A 24,425-nucleotide genomic window follows, 5' to 3' on the forward strand; every position below is an offset into this window, starting at 1 on the left:
ATGGTTGTCTTTGAGCTTTTTGTGGGATTTCTTGCCGAAACATACAAAAAGACATCTTGTCACAGTGGACCTTCCACAGGCTGGATGCTCAGTAACAGTAGACAGATTTCTTTTGTTTACTCAGCATGTGTGTGTATGTGAAGGCTACCTCTTTGACTGATTGTTGTAGTTATCCTCATAGGTTTGGTAACTCTCGTCGTCGTATTCTCCATCGTAGCCGTCATCGTAGCCCTGCGAGAGAACACGGCAGTCAACAATAAAGCCGACACGTCTCCTCGTCTCTATCCTGTCTAACTGGTTAGAGATGAATATAAAAACAATCAATACTTAGTTCCATGCGCAAAGTTATTACTTTGAGTCTGTAATAGGAGAGGAAACAGGAAAAATGAATGCCCAACAGAGAATATCGATTCAGTCCTGCAGGGGAACATGTCTCACTAGTGGAGCCTAATGGACACCTTCTGAGTCTCAAACTGCAATATGGATCTCAGCTATTGACAAGCAGCCACTCAGGAAAAAAAAAAGCCAGCCAGTAGCCCCAGTCATGTTCGATAACAATAAAAATGGCTAAAAGACACACAGTAAAGATTTTGTCCAGTTTTATAGACACTTTGACAGCCACCTGTAAGTATTGGTAACCACATAAAAAAATCAAAATCAAAGACTCCATTCTTCACAGCTGTAAAGCAGGTGAAAAACCAAGTTATTGCTCTTTGTGTGTCTCTCGTAAACACAGAAATGACTGTTTAAAACTGTTGTCCTCTTTCTGCACAAAGCTGTGAAAGGCATCTATTGCGTTAGACTGACAGCAGCAGGATTGCATTTTACATTTCTGTATTTATAAATCGTTATGTAATGACAATAAGCACTCAAAATGTAGTTTTTTTTTCTTGCTAAAGTCTGCAGTGAAGGAGCTATTCCTGTAACAAATCTCTGCCTTGGTCCCTGGACAGTCTGTTAATCCAGTTAGTGACTGTTTACATCTGCGAAGGACACTTTTCTCCTCCTACTTATGCAAGTAACCTGGTTTTAGATCAATTCAAGTAAACATTATTATCCACCTCAATAGTGGCTGGTTAAGAAGCGTTTATTATCAAATCCTGTAATATTAAATTGGTTACTGTGGCATGTGAGCATCCCACTCCTTTTACTTTGGTGTTTTATCATTTACATAAATCATCCAGTGTTTGCATATTACCAGGATCATCAGTTTCTTTCCCACGTATTAGACACTGAAGGTTGCTGCATCTTTTCATCTTTTTATTGCTTGCTGACTCCTGGGTGTAATTTCCAGCAGGAAGAGGGAGGACGTTACTTTTCAAAATGCTATTTTTGTCCATCTCACTTGTGCAGTTTCCATTGATTTGCTTCTAAAATCTCTTCAAACACAACAGCTTTCTTTAACTGTCCAGCTGCCAAAAGCCAAATCCGAGACAAGGAGAGTTGATCAAAAAGTTGATCTTCTTGTCAGAGTTGCCTTCAATTATGGGTAAAAATAAGTGCTTGGTGGACATTTTTTTTCCTCCTGGCTTTTGGGTCCCTGTCATGTATAATGACATTAACCCTCCTCTGTAAGCTTTTTAGGGGTAAAAAACTTTTATTTATTCTGTCAAATTTGATTTACTGCTATATTCTAGAAGTGAACATCAATCAAAGATAAGGCAATGTTGCCTTAAAGATGGAACATCATTTATTTTAAAGTATTGAGGGCCTCATTTACAAAAAAAAGAACAACTTGATTGAAGAAAATACGGAAACTTCCTTTAATGTGGACAGACATTTAGGAGAAACTGAGGACACAAATGGGAAAATAGCCAACTAAATCCACATTTTGTAGTAATTCCTCTCAGAGGTTTCATTTCACTTTAAAGCAAATGAATAGTCATATATCCACTTGCGCTAGTAAGACACACAGCACTCGATAAGCAGCTATCTATTATAAAAGACACGGGCCGACTTAGATCTTTACCATTTACATCTGTGATTCATTATTAAACTATTATGGGACTATTGAGCGTCTGCTGCTGGCTCATCACTGCATTCCCAAACCCTCAGAGCGTGGGGGAGAAGGTCGAGGTGTGTGATGCTCACTCTGGTCGTGGAATTTGAGAATTAGCGACTGAAATGCCGAGAACAATGCCAGGATGCATCAGATGGCAGATTCTGCAAAGTCTGGTGAAGATAATAACCCTGAACACACTCATTACTTTTCATCTTAACCGCCCTAACTGATGAAAAAATCATTAAACTGCATTTCATTTCTACATAGAATTGGAGAAATGAGTGCACATTTTCAACAAACAGTGTAAATATTTCTCCTGATAGTGTTTTCGCTCATTTCCAAATAGTTTCTTGTTTAGAAAACTAATCACTCCAGTGAACACAGACGGTGCTGCCAGGTGCTCACACAGCGACATTGGGCCGCTACGCACACTCACCCTTCTCCAGAAAACTCACCCTTTACCCTCACCCTTCACTCATCCTCAACTGTGAAAATGAGAGAAGCACCTATATCCTTTATTTTGTCAGCTGTATACATGTCTAAATAGAAACTTTTAAAAAAATACAAAGTGGTTAGTGTCCCTGTGTTGCAAAACACACCTCCACTTTGTATAATTCTAAAAACAGCTGCTGCAGATGTCACCCTTCTGCATTTGTTATTGTGAATTCTTTTAGCCACAATGATTGTGCAGTAAAAAATAAGAAAAAATTCCCGATAGCCTTAGTTTCTAATGCTGCTTCCTTCAGGGAAATAATGTAAATCTGCATCTGTGAGAGATTTGCATTGATCAGTGTTCATTTTAAGAGTGCAGTCAGTAGAACATGAGGCAATGCGTGTCCATTTTCAAGCTGGCTGTGATTTATGAAGGGTGAATCAATTGTATCATTTATTTATTTTGTTAGTTATTCATATCATAGCTCATTTGTTAGGTTGATATATGTTAAAAAAAAAAGCAGAAAATAGCATTCTGTTCCCTCTTGCTTCTGAAAACGAAACATACACCTTCGAGTGATCCGATCTGTTTGAAGAAAGCACTAATATCGTGTTAAATGGTTTATTCATGACAGCAGAGATAATCAGTCTCAGCAGACCAAAGGTTCACGTAAACAGCCTAACCTGGAGAAACTGGAGTAAGGCCAACCTGTGCGTACAACAGTAGACTTAGCTATTCTCTCCTTTTGTAATTGCTGGATCTTGCTCATTTAAAGAGATTTAACAGAGTTTAAAGTGCTTATGGTTCTTTTTCATCATGATCTAATCTCTTCTAATCCTTTCCAAGCCTGCTATTTCGAATCAAGCCCCGCTATGATACCTACAAGTGTTGAGTTCCTTCTCGAGATCGAATACATTTTAAATCAGCCAAACGAAACGCGTTGAAAGCTTCAGTGGAACTGGTTTATGCCAGACATGGTCTCAACAGCACATTATTCCTCCACGTCTGCCTGTAACAATATAGCATCTTGCATTAGGTGTGCCTGCTTGTGGTAATGCTTTACGACACAAAAGCAGAGCCATCAGTGTGAAGGGCATCAAGTAGCGGCAACACAAAAGAAATTACATTTAAAGCACTTGTATACGCTCTCCCTCCTCTCCTGTTGGGTAACACTGATTCAAACAGCTCCGGTTTCCTGTGTGGCTCTATTTGTGTGAACACGAATTTGACTAAATTAAAGTTAGGGATTATGTCAGGGATTAAGTTGTTCAGGGGATCCTATACTTCTCCTTTTCGTGCATGAGTCTTTCCCCATAAAGGCAGAGTCAGAGACCTGCATACCTCAGTAATTGACCATTTTGTTAGAAATCCCATTCGAAAAAAGCTGGAGCACAACTGTAACACAGTCGGTAGATTCATTTCTGTCAGAAAATAAAGAACTACTGGAATTTAAAACCTACAGTATACTTATCTATAGGGTAAAACTATAAAACGGTATATGGTTCCAATCAACATTTCTCTCCAAATACAAGCTGTGAATTCATTTATTTGTCATATTATTTAACAGGGACAAAGGCAGAAGCATCATTTAGCGTCTCAAAGCTCAAAGAAAACCCAATAAATTGTTCATCACTCTCTGCCTTATCTCTCTGCCGACCTCCGTGGTAGCTTCATGCACAACACATGCATTCAGATTCGACAAGGTACTATGTGTAAATAGTCGGGCCTCTAATTAATGAGGCTCAATTCCTCTAGTTTGACACTCATCTGTAAAAACAATTAACACAGGTCCTTCTTAACAAGGCAGAGGACATAAATCAAACGCTAACACAAGAGTGCAGAGTCCTCACTCGGTGTAATTAGGACAGTGAGAACCTAAAGGCCCTCAGCACTGTGCTTCATTATCAATTGACAACCTGTATGTCCCCTGACAGTGACTGATCTTCATAGGGAGCTGCTTGTGAATGCTCCTCCACGCAGCAGAATGGGGAGGAAAAAGAGATTTGCAGCCTTTTGTCTTGGTGAAGGGATGCTGCTCTTCACTGCTTTCTACCTACGCAAATTCAATCAGCATTCACCTTTTGTTGTTGCACATAAAACACGAGTCCCTGAAAATGTGCCTAAATCTGATATAAGGTAAAATTCTACCACATTAAATGATTACGAGGAGATCAAATCTTGATTACTGACATTAAACATTGGGGGTTTTTTGGCTTCAGGACAGCTGAAGACGAAAAATAAATAAATCAAACATGTATTTCTCGGAAGTCAAATATCATTCCTTTATGTGCTTGTAGAGTCTAGCATTAGATGTAGCTGCATCTGTCGGCTGCCACCCTCACAGGCGGCGTCATTCCCTGCTGATACAGCTGAGGCTATTATGCATTCTACCTGAGTTTTCCTTCTATTAAATAATCAAGTGGGAAGTGTGTGTCATACATCTGTTTTAATAAACAGGAGAGTTCTGCATGAGGAATTTACATAATTAATATAACAAATGTGAACTCAGCAGTGCATCTGAACCTATTGTTATAAAGCAATTACAGCAGATGTGCATTCCAGCCTTTAACTGCGGCCCCAGAAACTGCTCTCCGTCAAGAAATACACAGGATCTCACGCATCTTTTATGTCCATGAAACAGATGATATGGGGAGATTTTTTTTTTCTCCCCAGTTTCAAAAGGGTGTCCTTTTGCTTTTCCACAGCAGATAGATTAGAGTTTTTTTTTCCTTCAAAGCCTCCCAAAGCTCTGTGTTTAATCACATTATGGCATTTCCCGCACAGCCTCAGTATGGTTGCAGGGCTCAGGTTGAAAAACCGAGCTATGCGTTTCAATTTTTACCAGCAATTTGTACAATTCATGGTCCGCTGTCAGGGAAAGGGAGCCACATCACTCCCAGATTCCTTTCTCCTATCATCAGTCCTGACACTAGAAGATAAGATTTGATCCAGATGGGATTTGATCTTTAACATTAAACGGAGGCCATGGTCCCAATCTGTATAAAATTCCATCAATCACATCTTTAAGCTCCCTCTGCTCTTCCTTTGCACTTTTCTCATGAAGTAACTTATAATGATTACAGTGAAATGTCCCACTGCTGCTCTGTCTCAGAGATTAGTAAAAACTGCTCCTCGATGCCTCTTTAAAATGGCACAAAAAATGGTTATTAGTGGTAATTTTAGCACCTTGGCAGCTGCTTCATTTGTAACACTACACCTAAAATGACATATCTCGGCAAAAGTAATTTTTATATTAATGACTCACAAGCACCCGGGTGAAACATGGACTCTCTTTTACAAGTGCAACAGTCAGAGAAGTGTTGCCACATCACATCACATACTGTAAAAAGGCCCAGTGGGGAGAACACACTACTGTGGAGCAAGTGCAATATATTCAATAATAAGCGCAACCGTGCTTTATGTGGAATCTACTAAAAAAAATCAACTCAAAAAACATATCTGATCACATCATACTGTACCAACAGAGCAAAGACATTTTGCTTGGTAAAACCGCAAAACAATTACACATTTTCACACAGGAGACAGTAATTAGCTGCTACAATTAAAGATGCCTTATCACTGGAAAACAGGCCTCTTTTACAGGATAACAGATCTGCACTTTAAGCACTTTCTCATCATACTATGGATGGAAGATTCACTTTGCAGAAGCTTCATGCAGATGGGTGGCTTTATGTAATAATTACGACTAACAACTGTCAAAGAAACTGAAAAAGCTAACGCGCCAATAACATTTTTAATTCGTGTCTCGAACTATGTTTATTAAAAAGATGCAGCACATTTCTTAATCTTCACCTAAAGGCAAACCAGGAAATAGCCTTGTGCTTACAGTGTGTGTGTATAATGGGCTCTGAATGCTTAAAATAATCAATTGGTCATAATAAATATGTAATAAACAACTGACCTTAAAGCATGATGATAATATATTTAATTCTTTTTTGGTAAACTGACCTTGTGATCAAATGATCCTTTATAGATTAGAGGAATTATCAATTGGTCTGAAATGAGGCTAAAAGCCCATCGGTTCTTTTAAACTGTAGGAGACAGTGATATCTAGTAGACACAGAGCAGATGTTCTGGCTCTGCAGCAATATGTAAATATATTTTCTCAACATTGAAAGCCTGACAATCATCTCTCTCTCGATTAAAAGCGCTTCATATGACAACATGTTAAGACCCAGAGTGATGAAGTCAACTTGTAAAAAAACACTTGAAGCTCAATAAATAGTTGCAACACCTAACTTTGTATAGGCTAAAGCATCCTCAGCTCCCTCCAAGGTGGATCTGCATAATCCACTGCATTCGAGTAAGTCGTTGCCATCCTTTAAGTAGAACAATAATGGTTACTGTCACTGTATTAGTTTTACGACACTGACAGCGTGACGGAGTCCATTTATCACTATAGTCTCTAGTGGAACCTCTGTTACATGACGACCTGCATGGCGGCAGCAACACAGCAAATGTTTAGGGGAACTTCACCTCAAATGGGGGAGAAAACTGCTGCCTGTCACTCAATCAGAGGCTGCAAACTACAAGATGCACCACGTTCTACCTACATGCGTATGAATAAGCAATCCTATGCAAATTGGTTTCTGGCAGAGGATTTGCAGTGATATTAATAATTTGCTGTGTGGACTTTGCATAAAAGCAGGAGGTAGAATGAAAACCTTTCAAATTGAAAGAAAAAAGTCGCTGCATCAAGGATTTAGTCATGCCGTTGACGGATTGGTGGCGTTTTTATTCTTCATTTTATTTGATAAACATATATTTTTTTAACTGTATGGAGTTTAGGCTTCTGAAAAAAAAGCCTAATGAATTCCGAAAGTGAGGTGGCTCAAGAGAGTGGGCCATCCACATGTTGAAGTATCCTCCTTGCATGTAAACAGGTGACTGGGAGGCAAATTGTAAAGTGTTTTGCTTGTTTGTCAAGAACAATTTGTCAACCAGCTATTTGCTAGTCTGTCTTGTACTTTTCAGGACTTCCAGAACCCATCGAAGGCTCTTCTGTTGCCCCGAGTCTGTTTATTCTAATGCATCTCTTACAAACAACATGTCATAAATATACAGTTTCATTTTTTGGGCACTGAGGCGGAACTGAAGCTGGAATAAACTTGTGTTTTTGCTAGAGACAGTGTATTAATACACAGTTGGTGCTGCAGTGAGGATGGCAGCCGGATGGCAAATGCGGGGTTGACTGAAAATAAGCCATTTAACAAGTGTTTGTCATAGTGAAGGAACACCAGAGTAAAGGTGTTCTTCTGGGCAGCAGTAGAGCTCCATGGCACGGAAGAATAAGACATGAAGCTGCACAGACAGTACTTGTTCGCAGGATCTGTTGGTTTTAGACTCTGATATTGGCTGACAATAAAAGCAAACTAGAATCATTGTACAAAGAGCTTCAATCTGAGAGAAATGAAAAGAAAAAAATGGTGTGCTGGTGTAAAAAATCTAGAAAGGTGAGGTTTGTGGGCGAAAGATAAAGTGAAAACATTCCATTCATAAATCACAAAGCCAACAATGATACATGATAAGCACCAGCTTCCTCATGCTTCCCTTCGAAGTTTTAAATCAATACCACCCTCGATTAGGTGCAATTATGGACATTCTCACCGTATCGCGGTTATGAGACAGACTGACACTTTGACAGAGTCCATCAATCAACAGTCTCTGGAGGATTTACACAATACTCATGCATGCTCTTTTTTTTCCCCTACAGACAAATACAGGGTGATGCAACAAAAAACAAAAAAAAACCAAAAACGCATCTTCTGCTGCTCATCTATTATTGTGTTTCCGTACATTGTACATTGCAGGACTCTTGTACGGAAATAACAACAAGCAATACAGCACCTTGTAGTCTAAGTGAATGAAAAAAGACAAACAAACAAACCTGGACCTTCGTATAAAGAGGTCTCTCGCTACAATCTGGAAACGCGCCTAAAGAAAATTGTGTAATGTAGTAGGAAAAAAAATAGCAAAGTGAGATATGAGGGAAGAGAATGTTCAGGACAAACTCATCTTTCCATAATCCCCTAGTCTCTGCGCTCCCATCCTCCTTCCCAACCTCCAATTACAAAGAGAAGAAATGCCTGGCTTTTTCACTGCTCAGAAATACACAGGCTCTACATCAGAACTCAATTTGGTTTGGTAATGAGACTGTGCTTGTGCATTTCCCCATGCAGACAGCCCAATCTTCAATTGCCAGCACACATGGGGGTTTTTCTTAGCAGGAAGGCTCTGAGGAAATAGACTGGTAAAAGTGTTGCCTTTTTTCATTTGGATGAAACTTACAGCTCACCTTGTGTCGTCTTTTCAAAATGACCTTGAGAATTTCTTGAAATCTGACGACGAGCACACTTTTAACGAAGGCCTTGAGTGTTTTGTCTTTTTCATTTTTATATGGATCCCAAAACTACTTTAAGTGATATGAAAGATTTCAAATTCACATTTTGCTGAAACAAATTTGCTTATCGTTGTTTTTACTTTTAGGGCATGAGAAGGTCAGCACTGTTAACGCTGGGATTTTAGTGTGTTATCTGATAATGTGCCTCTCAGAGCCTCCTGTGGTGCCTTAACCTCTCAGCATCCATCCCCCTTCTTACTGAAAAAGCTCAGAATCATTTTGTTTCTTGGACTCGTGTGGTGCAGCACAACAACTAGGTGCCCACGTAGACGAGACAAAAGGTAAAACACTGCCGCTGTCGGCTGTGCCGACTCTCATTACAAAGTAAGGAACTATTTGCTGCTGCCATTGTTGCTCCGGTGTTGGAAAATGGATTACGCCTTTTGAATCATGACGCTTTGTGCTTTCACATGATAATTCATAATGGGTCAATGCCATTCAAAATACAGCTGCAGAATTTGTATTCTGCCAGTGAGTGTTAAGGGGTTAAGGACAGGCCAAGAATGCCTTAACCCTCTGAACTCCAAGCAGTTTTTTGTACCTGTCACATTTTTATTCTTTGGAGGCTCATTTGTCACTGCTATATAAGCTCCTGCACCATAGAAGCACTCACAGTTGTTAACAACACTGGGAAGAAAGCAACTTCTTGTACTAAACATATTGTACTACTTGCATTTTTGTCTCCTATAGCTGTTCTTTATAAACACAGCCTGCAGTTCACCTGAAAAGGCCTTGAATTTTTGTCTTGTGAGAAATTATTATTATTATTTTTTACAGTATTTTGTCAGTGCATATGGTTTATTTCTGGCAAATGTTTAAATGAGACATGTAGAATGAAGATGAAATATCATGATTATAAGCTTGGATTGAGTTATTTTTTTCAGATGGAACAGCATGTCCTAGATAAGTACTTGAAAAACTGTCAGCAGTTGAAAAGCAGATATTTCTTTCTGCTTTTACAGTTTTTGGCTCTGATAAATGGTGTCATTTTGGCACTTCATCCTAAAGACAACGTTTGTTTCAAACTGGCCAATTAGTTTTTGGGGTTCAGAGGGTTAAGATTTATCTAAATCTAAATGAAACATTGAAAATACTTGCAAATATTAAATTAATATATATCAGATTCAAAATAGAAGGAAGAGGCCATTAAAAAACTCAGTCATCATACTACAAAAGTTGTGCACAGCAGTCAAAAAAAGATAAAGATTGTTAGAGTAAGATGATGACGATATGTCACTGCAAATTTAAAGTTGACACAGTTTGTAATGGCTAAAACTGAAAAATCAGGGTGCACAGTAAAAGACATTTGACTTATTGCTTTCTGTGGCCTCATCTGTAGGGTGAAACTGTGGCAGTGATGACAAGTATGATGTACAAGTAGAAGACATCATGTGTGTTGTGTTTTGTATCATTGAAAACCTAAAATCTCTCTCAATCTTAGCATTAACCACAATGGAAGAAATTAAGTTAAACAATAATGGACTTTTACCAAATGCTTGGTTTAGTGCATCAGTCATGTGGAAATCAGAACATCAGCACTATGGATAAAGAGAAATTAATGCCAGTTTAAAACTATATTGGTCTATTTTCTCTGTAAGGGATTAGTCTTCCTAGGAACTTACTCCTAAATTAAGTTTAAAATGAAATAAACAGAAACTGAGGGTTACCTCGATAATTCAAAATAACAGAATGCACACTGTGATTTTAAAATTAAAGATGATTAAATAAAAACGTGACAATTTCTTGAAAGTTTCTCAACTTTTCAAACACGTGTCCCAGAATGACTCACAGCGAGACTCATCCAGATCACGCGGCGGGGAATTAAATGAAGCGATTTACACACAGTTCAAGCAAAATTACCATCAGATATACTTTTCGGCGTGTGCAAAGAGGATTGGACTTACATAGTCATCGTACGATTCGTGTGTGACTGCTAACAGCGGGGGTCTGTATCCGGCGCTCGCTGCTGCCCCCCTGGCCCTGGGAGCTTGTACCTCCCTCGTCACCACCGTCGTAGGAAGTTTGCTGTGTGCTGCCGTCGCTGTCCCCCGAGGTGCTGCAGCACTCCTTCCTGCACCTCTGTGGCCCCTGGTGAGGCAAACAAGCAGATCGTTGCAGCATCGACACGTGCATATAAGCAGTGATTTTAGAGAAGAAGTGGAATTAAGACGTTAAGAAATCTGTTAAGTCCCTCTTATCGCTTCATATTTGCAGGCTGCCTCAGTTGGCGGTTGTCGTACAGCGTGTTGGGGTGAAACACAAGATAAACAGAGCACTGAGGTAGATCTCGTAATGATCTTAGAGCTGAAAAGTGTCACTTTAATCTTCCTCTGCTTTGCAAACATGCCCGTGGGATGCAGTCTGGTTAAGGAGCGGTGCCATGTACGAAATCACATCTGCCTGACACTACTGATTGCTCTCAGTCTGTGGGCAGAGCGGTATAGTTTTCAAAGAGAGCAAACAGTTCTTTGGCTCTCACAGGCCTGTCGAAGGCCAAAGGACTGAGGCAGACTGGAGGAATTTAAGGTAGCTTGTTTCTTTTAATAAAGTGCGACTGCCCAGCAGCCGGACTACAGGGATACCACAGGGACTGCAGAGTGGATTTAGCAATGCAAAGCTGTCTATTTCCTGCTAACTTACACTTTTACAGCATGATGTAGGTGGGCTGGGACACATTTTCTTCCTCTGGCACAGCCTTCACTAGGTAGCAACCCATTGTGATCCAAAAATACAGACACTCAAAGGAGAATTACAGCTGCATATTTTTCATGGAGATTTATAATAATTGCTTATCGTTGTAGCATAAGGAAAAAATCAGGGAAAGAGAAGTGGTGGTGGGGACTTTAAATCAGGAGCGTCCCATGCTACTGCTGGACTGAGCTCATCTATATGTGCTGCCAGAATTAGGCCAGGCTGTCATGGCACACTGTACCTGCTTACTCCTGGGGGACTGCCACGGCTCAGGTAGATTATGGACAATTTGCTCTAAAACCGAACTTAAAAGGAGCCTCTCAGAGGCAGGTGCTTCACACCAGCAGCTGCATACATAGAAAGCCAATCAAATTCCCTCTAACGTTAAGTTTTTCAGGTCCTGCCTGATTCCTAAAATCCCTCTGATCTGCAAAACATGGAAGCAATGTGTAGATTATCAAGATGACATAAAATTGATGATAAAAATACTGTTTAAAACTATCAACTACAACCTGAGGAAGAGAAGTCAGATCAAGTTTGCATAAAATATTGAAATATTTGATAGCGAACAAATTCACCATGAAGGTGGGTGCTTCCATTTTTATCATTTAACCAGTTATTCGTTAGTCACAACGCCACAGCCAGTACGTAATTATCCACAAAGTAACAAAATAACACATCATAATGTAAATATGTGTAAAATTAAAGAGGTTGACTGAATTCAGGTGGCAGCTGAATTAATCGGACACTCCACAGTTTTTCCACAAGGAGATTTGTTTTCTCATCGTCAACACTCTTACATGTCTTCTTTGGCTTCGAAGTAGCTTTCTCCCCCTCTTATTCTCTACTTTGTCTAGAGAAACAAGTCATTAACAATAACAATCACAAAGAAAATAATGATAAATATTATATAATGATCCTTTGATTGAATCCACAAGCAACAGAAGAGTGTTTTGAGTTTTCACGTCAATTGTGAATAGTGTATTTTCACACTGTCAGTTGATATTTCCTCACTGTTTCTTGTCCGTTGTGTGTGCACTGAGAAAAATCTGATGTTTGTACACAGCTCTAGCTATTTAAATGGAAAACAAACAACAACAAAAAACCAACTATATTCCTGCAAGTTGAGCGCATATTCACTCTTCTGCACATTCGTACTCATCAGAGCTACAAGGAGGGGAGACAGAAAAATAGCGCTGTAGGGGCATGAGGGGCTGTAAATCTGGTACATCCCATCTATGTAAATATGTCAACTCACTAAAATCAATCTCCCTCTAGAATCGCAGGCTCCACCTTTAAATTATGTCAAAAATAATTTTATGATAGTGCTTACGACAGCTATCACTCTGTCATTCAAAGAAAATCATCGATAAAAACAACTTAAGATGTTGGTTTCAGGTGATGTACAACAGAAACTTGAGTTTTTAACCTGGAAGAAAAAAAAACACATTTTTAATCCATCATTTTTTTTTTAGCTTTAGTTTTGACAGCTGAAGTGTTTTGGAGTGAAATGGGGACATTTCCTCACAAATCTTTCATAAAAGGAGCAATTTTTGTATCTTGCAGAAGTCTCACTGTCCCTCTGCTATTTGGTTATTTTTACACATCTGCAATTAACAGTTCACCTTGTGGATATTGTTGTGGTTGTTGTTCGCACACTTCTCGCCTGTACACTCCTCCCTCTGCTCGACTCGTCAGATCCGTTCAACAGGGATAACTCTCTCAGTTGCTCCTGTCTGATCTCGTCATTGTAGTCCTGTGGAAACAAAATGCCAAATGTGTCATATTAAAAGAAAAAAAAATACAAAAAAAACAGGGATGTTTGTCTTCTGACTGCAACAGATGCTCGCAACACCAGCAAATGCCATCAAATTTAAATTATCTTCTCACGCACAGGAAACACATGGCGCTGCTGAGCGTTGAATAGTCAATGAAGAATGTTATGTTTTGGTTATGGTGTGACACAAAATGCTAGTGAGAGATTAGCAATGGGGGAGAAGACAATAAAATAGTCTTGAAATTAACTCTGGATTCATTGTTTGCAGTAAGTTTGTGTGATAAAACGAAGAGGAAAAATTATTTTCCTGGAACGGATTTCCAGAACCAGTGTGAAGTTTTGACCACAATTACTGTCTGGATGACAAAATACTGTCTATCTATGAAAATCAGGACAAGAGTTCCAAAATAATTTCACACACCTGTATTCAAAGGAGATGAAGACATGCAAAAGAAGTGAAATCACAAACAGTTTTTTCTCACATTAAGCAAAAAAAAAAAATCCTTATTTTGTCTGCACGCAGCCTATAATTGACAGTTTCAACAACTTTGTGTGGAATATCGTTATCTGGTGTTTCTGAACCATTTTTCTCAACCCGTTATCAAACATGATACGGATCATTACACAGCAGACAGGGGAGTGGACAAAGCAGTATTCATTATCTTGTCACTGCTGAAAGATAAACAGGCTTATTTCTCAGAAACAGTTAAGAAAAGCCCACATGATTTGGTGCCCTGGGCAAAAGTGTTTTTTTGGGTAATGACAAGAAAGCAACAGAAGCAGCAACAGATTTCTTCAGCTGTCAAGGTTTTGACAGGCACAACCTTTTTGTTTTTTTGTTTTTTTTTCGCATGACCTGGTGTCACAGACTGAAAGGGAAGCATGAAACCCCCAAAAGTGGTGACAAATTCTCAACCGTTGAGGTAATCCACACTGCAGTCTGGTGTGACTTTAGAGGACAGTGATCAGATAGCGTGACCGCTACACAGACACTCCTTTGACCAGTGACTGTTAAAGTCCACCTTAAAATGCAGCTTTATTCAAATGACATGATGCCACAGGAGAACACATTATTAGCATGCTGGGTGTAGAATGGGAGTTGCCAGGCGCTTCAATGTCCACCGCTCCTCCATTTGTCCTCTAAGAAATCATTCCTGACATCATTTCATCATACAGTCAGGATTTTTCCTTATAGATCACAGCACATTTAGCCATAAGGATATTACAACAGATGCTTCACCCTTGCTGTGATTTGCATAGTTTTGAGACTGAAAGTAATCATATCTTCAACAAAAAGCTTTAAATAATTCAGTGGGAATGCAAAGTTTCTGAGAGCTGTTTATTCTGTAAATGTGTGAAATGTAACTTCATATTTTTTTGGAGATTATCACATGTCAACGTTAGCAGCCAAATCTGCAATCACACTCTTCTTGTAAAAATATCGGGAGGGTTTCAGCATACATTACTCATTTTCAAAGTAAAGTCTCCTCTTACTCATGTTATCTTTTCCTTATTGTGCACTGGCTTTGACCTGCACTTTCTGCTGTTTGTAAGAAATTAATTGATGTTATTTTGGTGGAAGTCTAAAAATGACTATACTGAGCAATCTTGGCTCATTGATTGTCACATTATTAGTACTCATGTAGCCAAAAAATAAGCACCTCTTCAATAAAATGCAGCATTTCACACACAAGTGTTGAATATTTTTTTATTTTTTTATTTTTGGGCTATTCATGTGAACTACAGATAGGTGACAGGAAATGATACGCAACCAAGGACAATTCCATTAATGTAAAAAAAAAAAACGAAACAAAAAACAAGTGGCCATGGTAGCATTCAGAAGACGTCACATTTTCACATCGCATCATTTACAGTCATAGGATATGTGTCATCCAAGGACCATATGATGGACAGATTTCAAAGACCTGAATCTTTGACACCCACCAGACATGCGATAAAGAAAAAAAAGCCTTCATGGTAGAGTTCCAAAACATTTGACAGGCTGCACAAATGTATTCCTCTTATTAATAAGCTAATAAGGCCTACAGCCTTCTGCCGGTTTGAAGGAGATTGACAGAGCTCTTAATTGGGAAGCTGGCAGCTCCTCCAAAGCACAACAAACCTGCCAGAACTTGTAAAAGTTGACTGTTGACAGAGGCGTTAGCATGAGCACACACAGATAAACCCCATGCTGAGGCTTCTGGGCCACACTGTTTGCTCACTGAGATTAATTCTGACCATGTGTGACCTTGTACACACACGATGCCCTTCACAGAGCTAAAGTTGGGTTTTAAGGAGTCAACCGATGAAGCATGGTGATACCAATCACTGTTGGGTTTGGGTCTACCTGCTTCATGTCTCTGTTACTGGCTGCACTGGCTTATTTCTTGCCCGGTGTATTTTGTCTATCTTATATCTCAGTGATAAGAGTCTGCTGGCTACAGAACAGTTTGACATTTTTCTGACACAACACCAAAACACAAAACAAGACATGTAGAATTAATTCAGCATTCTTGAATCATCAATCTCGGTGGCTTTGATCTTTAATTAAACAGATGTTGTCAAACCAGATCTCCTTGGAGACTTGTGAGGATCTTACTGAGTAAATTCATTTCTGCTACAAAAACATTATACTGAAGAGATAAATAATCAAAGAGAACAAATCTGTCTCAGCTTGTGAATAAATCATGTGGCATTTTCTGGATTATTATAGCGGTATAAGTCTGCTGTGTTCCCAAACACAGTGCACTGAATGTTAACTGTGGTACCTGCACATCCCAAAGGTATACCTTTGTCTACAGTTGCTTTGTTCTATCATTCCAGTTTTTCATGACTTTGCCAACAAAAGTGTTTCCTGTTTCTGTTTTAATCAGTGCTTTAAAAATGTCAGTACCATCTATTTCTACCTATGCAAGGTATGGACGCTTTCAATTATTTTTATGGAGACACACAGGTTTTCTCGTGTGTTCCGTTGATGACTCTAAATTCTGCTCTTCCTAAGGTGAAATACAAATTTGGAGACACAGCACATCATTTCATAATGCAGTGCTTTATGACTGCTAAACTGAATGTTCTCTTACAAGATGAGACTCTGAAATACTGTATCATGCTTGTGATTGGCATTGACTTGGTGTGCTGTTTCCCAGAGCTCCAACACATGTTTAGCTGACATAAATTTAGGAAATGCAGTGCCTATAACAAATATTAATGCCCTTGGAAGTTTTCCCCTTTCACTGCTTTTCAACATTGAATATCGGTCAATATAATTTGGCCATTTGACCAAAAAAATTTACAAGAAAGACTCTTTCATGTCAAAGCAAAAACTTATTTCTATTGAGTAATGTGAACTGATTAAAAATATAAAATGTAGATGGGAGAGACTGTGCACACAACAACTTCATTAGTCAAAGCTTTATGGGAAAGTGGCAAAGAGAAATCCACTGTTGAAAAAAGCTCATGTTAGAGTTAGAGTTGGATGGAGTTCGTCAAAAGGCATGCGAGAGACTCTGAAGTCCAAGTGAAGTGATCTGAAAAGACCAAAATGGAGCTTTTTGGCCATCAGATTCGATGCCTTCTGGACACCAAACACTGTACATCATCGTAAACACACCATCCCCACTATGAAGCATGGTGGTGGCAGCATCATGATGTGGGGATGCTTCTCAACAGCTGGCCCTGGAAGGCTACAGGGAAAGATGAACACAGCAAAGTACAGGGAAACCCTTGAAGACAATCTGATGCAGTCTGTAAGAGAACTGTGACTTGGAGGAAGATTTGTTTTCCAGCAACAAAATGGCCCAGAGCATTCAGCCAAAACTACACAGAAAAGGTTTAAAGACAACAAGATGAATGTTCTGGAGCGGCTGGAACAGAGAAGAGACCTCAATCCAACTGACAATTTGTGACTGGACTTGAAAAAGGCTGTGCACTCACACTTCCTCTGGAACCTGACAGAGCTTCAGCTTTTGACTAAATACTGACTTGAAGAGGGTGAATACTTCTGCAATCACTTATATGTTATTATTTTAATTAATTTACATTACTTTGTAGAAATAAACAATATGTCTAAATATAAATATATATAAGGCAATTATATTGACCACGATGCAATGCTGAAAAGCAATAAAAGAGAATACTTTCAACAGAAGTGAATATTTTTATAGGTGCATCACTATGATATAGTTTTGAAAAGAAACATAACATCATTGTTTTCGGTTTTTGTTTTAATTCGTAATTCTTGAGGTCTGCAGGGACCCCAGTCAGTAGGATGAAGGTTAAGGTGAGCCATAATACTGTCATTACTATACAAGAACGCTATTTTGAAAACAGCATATTCAGGGAATAAATGGAGCCATGGTATATGGTGACGTGGATGCACTGTTTTCAACTTCCAGGAGCTAACCTTTTTTTTTTCATATGATAGCCAGATACACAAATGTCCTCACTGCAGAAATAACAGTGCGATACTTTATCTATACCTACAACTTCCATTTGTATTGCATCTTAAATTTTGGATTTTTCTTTTTCAAAGTGAAGAAAACACAAGTAGCACCACAGGATAATTAGTCCTGGAACACTTGCACAGTATGGATCTGTGATGAAGATAACAATGCTGCATATTTGCCTCTGTGACCTCTGGCCAATCTTTAGTCAGCATTCAGACTTCTTCACAGGGGTCATATGGTTCAAAGAAATCACCTTAAGAGCAAAAAACAGACAGATCTGACTAAGTTTTTAATAGTGGTCTTATTTTGTTTTGCCTTCACATTTGACTTTATGCAAAAAAACTGATTACTACCACATATCTTGTTGAAGCATCTGTGTCATGCATTATCTGCCAACATGCTCCTGCTGTAGTTTGGCCCAGGATGAAGGCCACGAGCTCATCCAGCTGACAGGAAGATCATTTATCCATCCATACTATTTCTCACTCTCAGTCTGTACTACAGCAGCACACTGATTATGCTGTATTTGTTTCATTGTCTTTGGTGCCTAATTCTGAGCTGACAACACTGATTTCTGTAGTCAGATTTTGTTGCTTTTCTTCTCATCAAATTCACCGTCGGACAAGCCGCTAGTCCTCGGTGGCGTGTGTGTTCTTTCCCTGCTCAGGACTTAATTACAAAACATACACTAATTATGCATCACAAATTCTAATTGGAAGTGGCCATACAGCTTGTTCACATGATTCACTTGAGATTTACACGGATGAAAAACATGTCTGTGAACCACAGGTGGCCTTTTGCATCAGACGAGCAGAAAGTGGATTCATTTTAGCACTTTTGAAGATGTGAGCTCTGTGGGGATTCAGTGAAAAGGTTTTGTTAATTATAGTGGTATGACATTTATTTTCAGACATTATGGAGGTAATGTACATTAAAATACATTTCACTTTGGTAGGAGACTGGAGCACATTTGAGCTTTTGGACTTGAGAGAAGAGTGATGGCCACAAGTCACTCATTAAGCTCACGCTCTCTGCAGCTGCAACTAGAAGCGTAAATCACAGCTGCACATGTATCATTGTGGGAGACAGCTCCACATCTCTGTGATTCTGACTGCAGCCTCATGTTGAGTTTAGTTTGGTTTCTGAAGCATAATGTCACACCAGCGGGGGCAGATTGACTGCCGGAGCAGTGGTAGTTTTCCTAAGGGGAAAGCGGACTCGAATCAGGCAGGTTTGTGGCAGAATCATAAATTGAGTCTGTTTTCTCCTGAGTAAACTTTTCGCTGCTACATTGTGCCTTTCATATGTTGACAACAAACTGATGACTGGTACATTAAAAGAGTAGCTTAATAGAACTGTCCTTCAACATTCTCAATAGCAACGGTCAAGCAAGGGTCAAAACTGATCCTGGAGCCGACGGTACCCAACAACAAACTGACCGAGAACTGCTCAGTCGGAGATTCGAGCGTGTTGCAAGTGGTGGCTTCAGGCACAGATGAGCAGCAGGTTACATAGCAGAGGCAAGCTCACTTGTTTCTTTCATTTTCAGACTTGTATTCTTCAACTTCAAACATCAGACTCCACCTGGAGCCACAAAAGGCTTTATACAACTTTTTTTCCCCCTGCACATGAACGACTTCACCCTAAAAAATAGACGTTGCTCCTCGGAACCTCATTGTTGCCTTGAATGAAGTCACACTCTGAAAACACCACTTTTACAACACGACTCTTAATGCACAGTGCAGCAATAAAGAAAAGGCAAACAGCCGGACACACTTGCCACTTTTCACCAGAGGCAGGAAACATCTGTCACTATGGATACTGACAGATGACTGCTGTGTTACATTAAGTGCTGTTTATTAAATCCTTATCCCTAAGGCAGCGAGCGTGTGCAGTAAAATAGATGGTGTTGTCTTTATTTTCTGTTTTTATTGACATGTGAATGACAAAATAATGTATTCTCCCTTTTCTAACTCATGCACCAGGAAAAGACAATATACAGAGGGAAATATCCAATTAAGCACCAAAACATAGTTAATTAAAATGATGTGTTTTCCCTAATATTCGCCGCTTTGCTTTCAGTTCGGATTAGCATTTCTAATAATAAATCAGCATAAAGGGTTTTTATTGTTCCCATCCACCTGCTGCTAACTGCTTTTAGAAGCCCCAAACATGACAAACAGTGCATTCTTATCCACAGTAATGATTTCCATCCGCTTTGTTATTTCATAAAATCGTATAGAATAGTTTCCTTCCTAGTTACCCTGAATCATTAGTTCTGCTGGCAGATACTCACAAAAGATTCAAACAGTTGTCTGGCCAAAACTGTTACTGCCTATTGAATGTGCGCACGCATTTAAAAAGTATTACAGCGAGTCCTATGTGTACTCTAATTGGAAAATGTGGCAGCAATTCTATACGAATAATTTACAATACAATATCTCATCTCCTCTCAGCTCTCATGCTGAACCTCTGCCAAGAATATATTTATATTCTTGGACAAGCATCAAATAATGCTGCAGTTAATTTAAAAAATGAATCAAGAATAAAATATAAAACACACATACATAAAGTTCCTGCTGACCTGAGAAAAGCACTCGCTGACCCTTTCATTATTGGAACAAGCTGGTCTAGATCACAATGCAGAACGCACCAGAGCAGAGCAGGGCAGGGCACAGGCACTTTATACTTGGTGAGTGTGAGAATAATAACCATTTAAACCTTTTATGGCATATGTTTAATATGCATGTGAAAATTTAGAATCACATATGGTAAAATGCATTAACAACGCATAATCAGAAGAAACCATAACATTGGAAGTGCATAGGAAAGGTTCATGTGAGATACTTGGAGTACAGGTCAGTGTTGCAGAACAGTGAAATGTCAGAACAGGCTGTATCTAAAAGTTTAATAAATGATGAAATCATTGTGTAAGCGGCAAGTTCGTAACACAATCCTCCTGGAAAGTACTCAGCATGTTCACATGATAAGCTGAACGGAGATATTGTGAGGCTTTATGCGACATTACGTGCGAAACAAGACAAGGATTTCAGGGCATATGACAGTCACAAGATAGTTTATGGGGTGGCAGCCACACAGGAGCTGACAACAAGGAAGTCAGATTATGCCTTATGCGACAGCTTCACACAGACTGATGGAGGGATTCTGTGATGCATGTGGTGCAGATTGAGAACTGTATTTATGACACACAACTTTCAGATCTCAGCTGCTCTCAAGACAAACTCGGTTTGTTTTGCTCTCTGTGTGGTTTGCAATAAACCTACAAGTGGACTAAAGACCGCTGATTCTGCTCTCTCGCTTTCTTTCCAAGTGTGTTAGTAGCTCAGAAGGTGTGAGTGAGAAAATAAGACATGTCAGTAGGCAGTTTTTAGTTATTTATTTAATGGGCATCACTGGGCAAAAATTCCACACTAACCTTTCAGCATATTGTAATTCAAGTAGTCTGAGAGAAAACTGGACTTCTGCACCTTCTCCTGGCTCCATTTACAGGCTTTGGTAAATGCAGCCTGTAATGGGATCACAGGGTAAAATAAATAGCCCAAATGGCCACAGTGAGAACACGTTGCAGTGGGGTGATGTGTTAGATGGAGGACAGGAAAAAGCGAAAATTAAATTAGAACTAAAACTAAATAAAGACTTATGTTTCAGGAAACGGAGCATAAAGAAATGTTTTACTATTTTCATCAACAAACATAAATAACTGAAGGCTGACTTTATTGTTATTTCTGTCAGCGAAAACTGATGAAAAATATTCATTGGCAACCTATTTTTCATGAAGAAAAAACTCATATATTTTAAAAAGGAGCATTTTAAGACAGGAATTATGACTAAATGGGTTACATTTTTCATCATCAACAACAACAACAACAACAAAAAACCCAAAATGATAATATTCAAGACAGATGAATGGACAAATGAACTAATCAATGTTTTAATGCAAAGTGTTTTTCACTGAGCTGCAACATCTGAGAGATCACAGTCTATCATTCATCAGTTTGACCTGTTGTACTGCTGTTATTAAAAAGCTCTTCATATTCAGAAACGTAGCATGTCAGGGACCATTTTTATCTGGCTGTTCTTGAACTAAACCCATCTACGGAGTGCAATAAGAGGCAAAACGTGAAGGTAGCAACCAACCTTGATAGAAAGGACATTAATTTAATACTGCAAATGCAATTCAGGTGATGTGGATGTACAGTTAACACTTTCAGTCAGATATTGTTCATGTTGCTGTCAGGAGGAATGAGTCAGTTTCAGGGTCACTTAAGAAATTGGATAAATGTATTAAATATATCCAACCATTTACCATCTCTTCTGCAGCTAAATGTCAATAGTAAATAGGATTTTTGAGAGCAAGTGAGTGAATCATCTACTGAATGAACAGCTGCTCTAAAGCATGTAGTTGCATCAATATAAAGACAGTCATCAGGATGCACAGAGACAGAAAGAGAGAGAGAGCATTCAGAAGTTGGAAATGATAACTAGATTGACTGAGCAGAGTTTGTCTGTTGTGTCACTGCAGAGCAAAGAGACACTTACACTAAGCCTTTTCCAGAATAACCATGGTAACCATACAGAAAGATGGCGACAACTGTATAATCAAAACTGGGTGCAAAGAAAAGAAAAGAATAAAGAAAATTGTTTGCATTCAGGTAATGAATTCTTGGTTCATGAGTTGATGTCAGGAGTCGCTGCAAGGCAGTGAGGAGTAGAAATAAAACTTAATTGTTTCAACATCGTCTCCATCCTTGGCTTTCACTTTACTAATGTTAAGGTAAATCTAAACTAGTTAACAGCCAAACAAGTAAACAAATACCTTTAGCTTTTACTGGAGCTCCCATGAAACATTTGCCAATGTGTTTAAGGCATTTATCCTGAAAGCTTGCGCACAGAAACAGATTAATCGCCCTGCATTTCTTTGCTTGTTTTCTGGCAGGCCGTGTTAAGGAATCTGTAGTTGGTTTTGCTCAGTGCATGCGGTATCATCATCCTCCCGGCCCAGTGAGCAGACATCCTTGTAAGAACATTGGCTCGCTATAAGACGAAGCATGAACTCCATAAAGCAGACTCGTGCAGCACAGCTCCTCTATTAGGCTTGTCACATTTGCAAAGCTTGATTAATATTTACAGCTTAGACTCAGCAAGAGTACACAACATGCACATTAATTAATGCTAAGTTCTCCGGGCTATAAGTTGCTGGAGTCTTGCAAGTTGTTCCATAGTGCACTTTAATTGCTGAATACATTATTTTTCATTTGTAACTAAGAGTATGTGGTGTAGAACAGAGAAGAACTTCATGCTCATATCTTCCTCTAAACAAATCCTGGTTGCTGTAAACTCTATGAGTGTTTGTGTTAATAAGCCTGGTGGTGAAACGGTGAAGTTGGCAGTAATGACCGATGTTCAGAAGATTAAGAGGGGAAAAAAAGAAGGTAAAGAATTAAACTTACTGGGACTAGAAATTTTTTAATCTCCTCCAAGGCATGGCTCATGCGAGAGTAGGCCTCTCCAGGTGGAGCGAAGACTTCAATTAAAACGTGTAGATCATTACTCAGGTGGGCGTATTTGGCTTCACCACTTTTCCGTAATTCCTCTTCCTGTGAAAATGACAGAACAAGTCAAGGACTTTTGTCCAATAAAGAGAACCAGAGATTGAAATGATTAGTATAAACAACATATATTATGCTGAAAGTAATAAACAAGTAAACAGGGATCTCACACATTAAATTAAAGTGTAATCCTAATTGCAAGTGATTTGCTTTGTTATCAAGTGAAAATAGATTTCACTACAAAACTAGTTGAATCAGTTGTGTTAGTGTTCTGTAGTTCATTGTGTTGTAAATACTAGCAGTTTGTTGACATGTCAGTCTTTTCACCAGACTTGGGTCAACTCTGAAGACAATGACTGCCACAGACTAACTTGGCAATCCAAGGTGCTGCTAAAATGTAATTTATTTGAGTGAGATTTGGAAAATTAAGCGCAACTCCACCCTTTTTTCCTCCTTTCATCCTAAGCATCTCCTGGACGTGCAGGCAACATCCTACAGGAACATTTAAGGTTTAGTTTCAAGATAAGGAGACACTTGAGCAATCACCGCATTCGTCACCAGGTAGACACTTGTACCTCGTACAAAAACATTTCAGAATGATGTGTGACCTTTTTCCCTTTTCCTCGCTCACAACGAATAACTTAAATTCTGGGGAGTAATTACTGCTCGTCTGACAACTCGAGGAAAAATACAAGAATAACAGGGCAGGCAACGGAGCTTAGTCATAAATTCTGGCACAAGAGATGCTGAATGTTTTTCTGATATAGGAATCGCATTTTGTGATTTGTTGATATTGTGACGAATGCTCTGCAGGCGCCGCTTCTGGAAAGAAGTTTAAATGGATAGTAATTTTGTGACCCAGACATGGCTCATAGTTCAAGTCGTCTTGATGGTCTGCAAATGATTTGGAGAGCACTTGTGCCAAACAGAATTTGTATTAAAAGAGATGGAGGAAAAGATAGATAGTCCCTTAAAAAAACGTTGAAAAGAGTTGAAGACAATAGCTGGAAGTAGTACATCGGAAACAGACTGAGAAGAGGACATAAGAAAAACCTACAGTGTTTAAACGGGCATACAGTGGAAACA

General features: G+C 39.1%; 1 protein-coding gene across 7 annotated transcripts in view; it reads right to left on the reverse strand.

Moving 5' to 3' along the window:
* khdrbs2 (KH domain containing, RNA binding, signal transduction associated 2) overlaps positions 1-24,425 on the reverse strand; it is a 67,140-nt gene that overhangs the window by 10,728 nt on the left and 31,987 nt on the right. For all 7 annotated transcript variants that reach the window (XR_008604254.1, XR_008604251.1, XR_008604252.1 and 4 more), the window contains exons 4-7: positions 23,241-23,387; positions 13,173-13,303; positions 10,761-10,944; positions 149-231 (exon numbers count right to left, since the gene is read on the reverse strand). Coding sequence is in view for 1 of the 7 variants with exons in the window: in XM_055018250.1 (XP_054874225.1) it covers positions 149-231; positions 10,761-10,944; positions 13,173-13,303; positions 23,241-23,387 (545 nt within the window). In the remaining 6 variants the exon portion in view is untranslated. The remainder of the gene's footprint in view (positions 1-148; positions 232-10,760; positions 10,945-13,172; positions 13,304-23,240; positions 23,388-24,425) is intronic.

This window comes from Amphiprion ocellaris, chromosome 16 (assembly GCF_022539595.1).
Source record: "Amphiprion ocellaris isolate individual 3 ecotype Okinawa chromosome 16, ASM2253959v1, whole genome shotgun sequence".
Classification (NCBI taxonomy): domain Eukaryota; kingdom Metazoa; phylum Chordata; class Actinopteri; family Pomacentridae; genus Amphiprion; species Amphiprion ocellaris.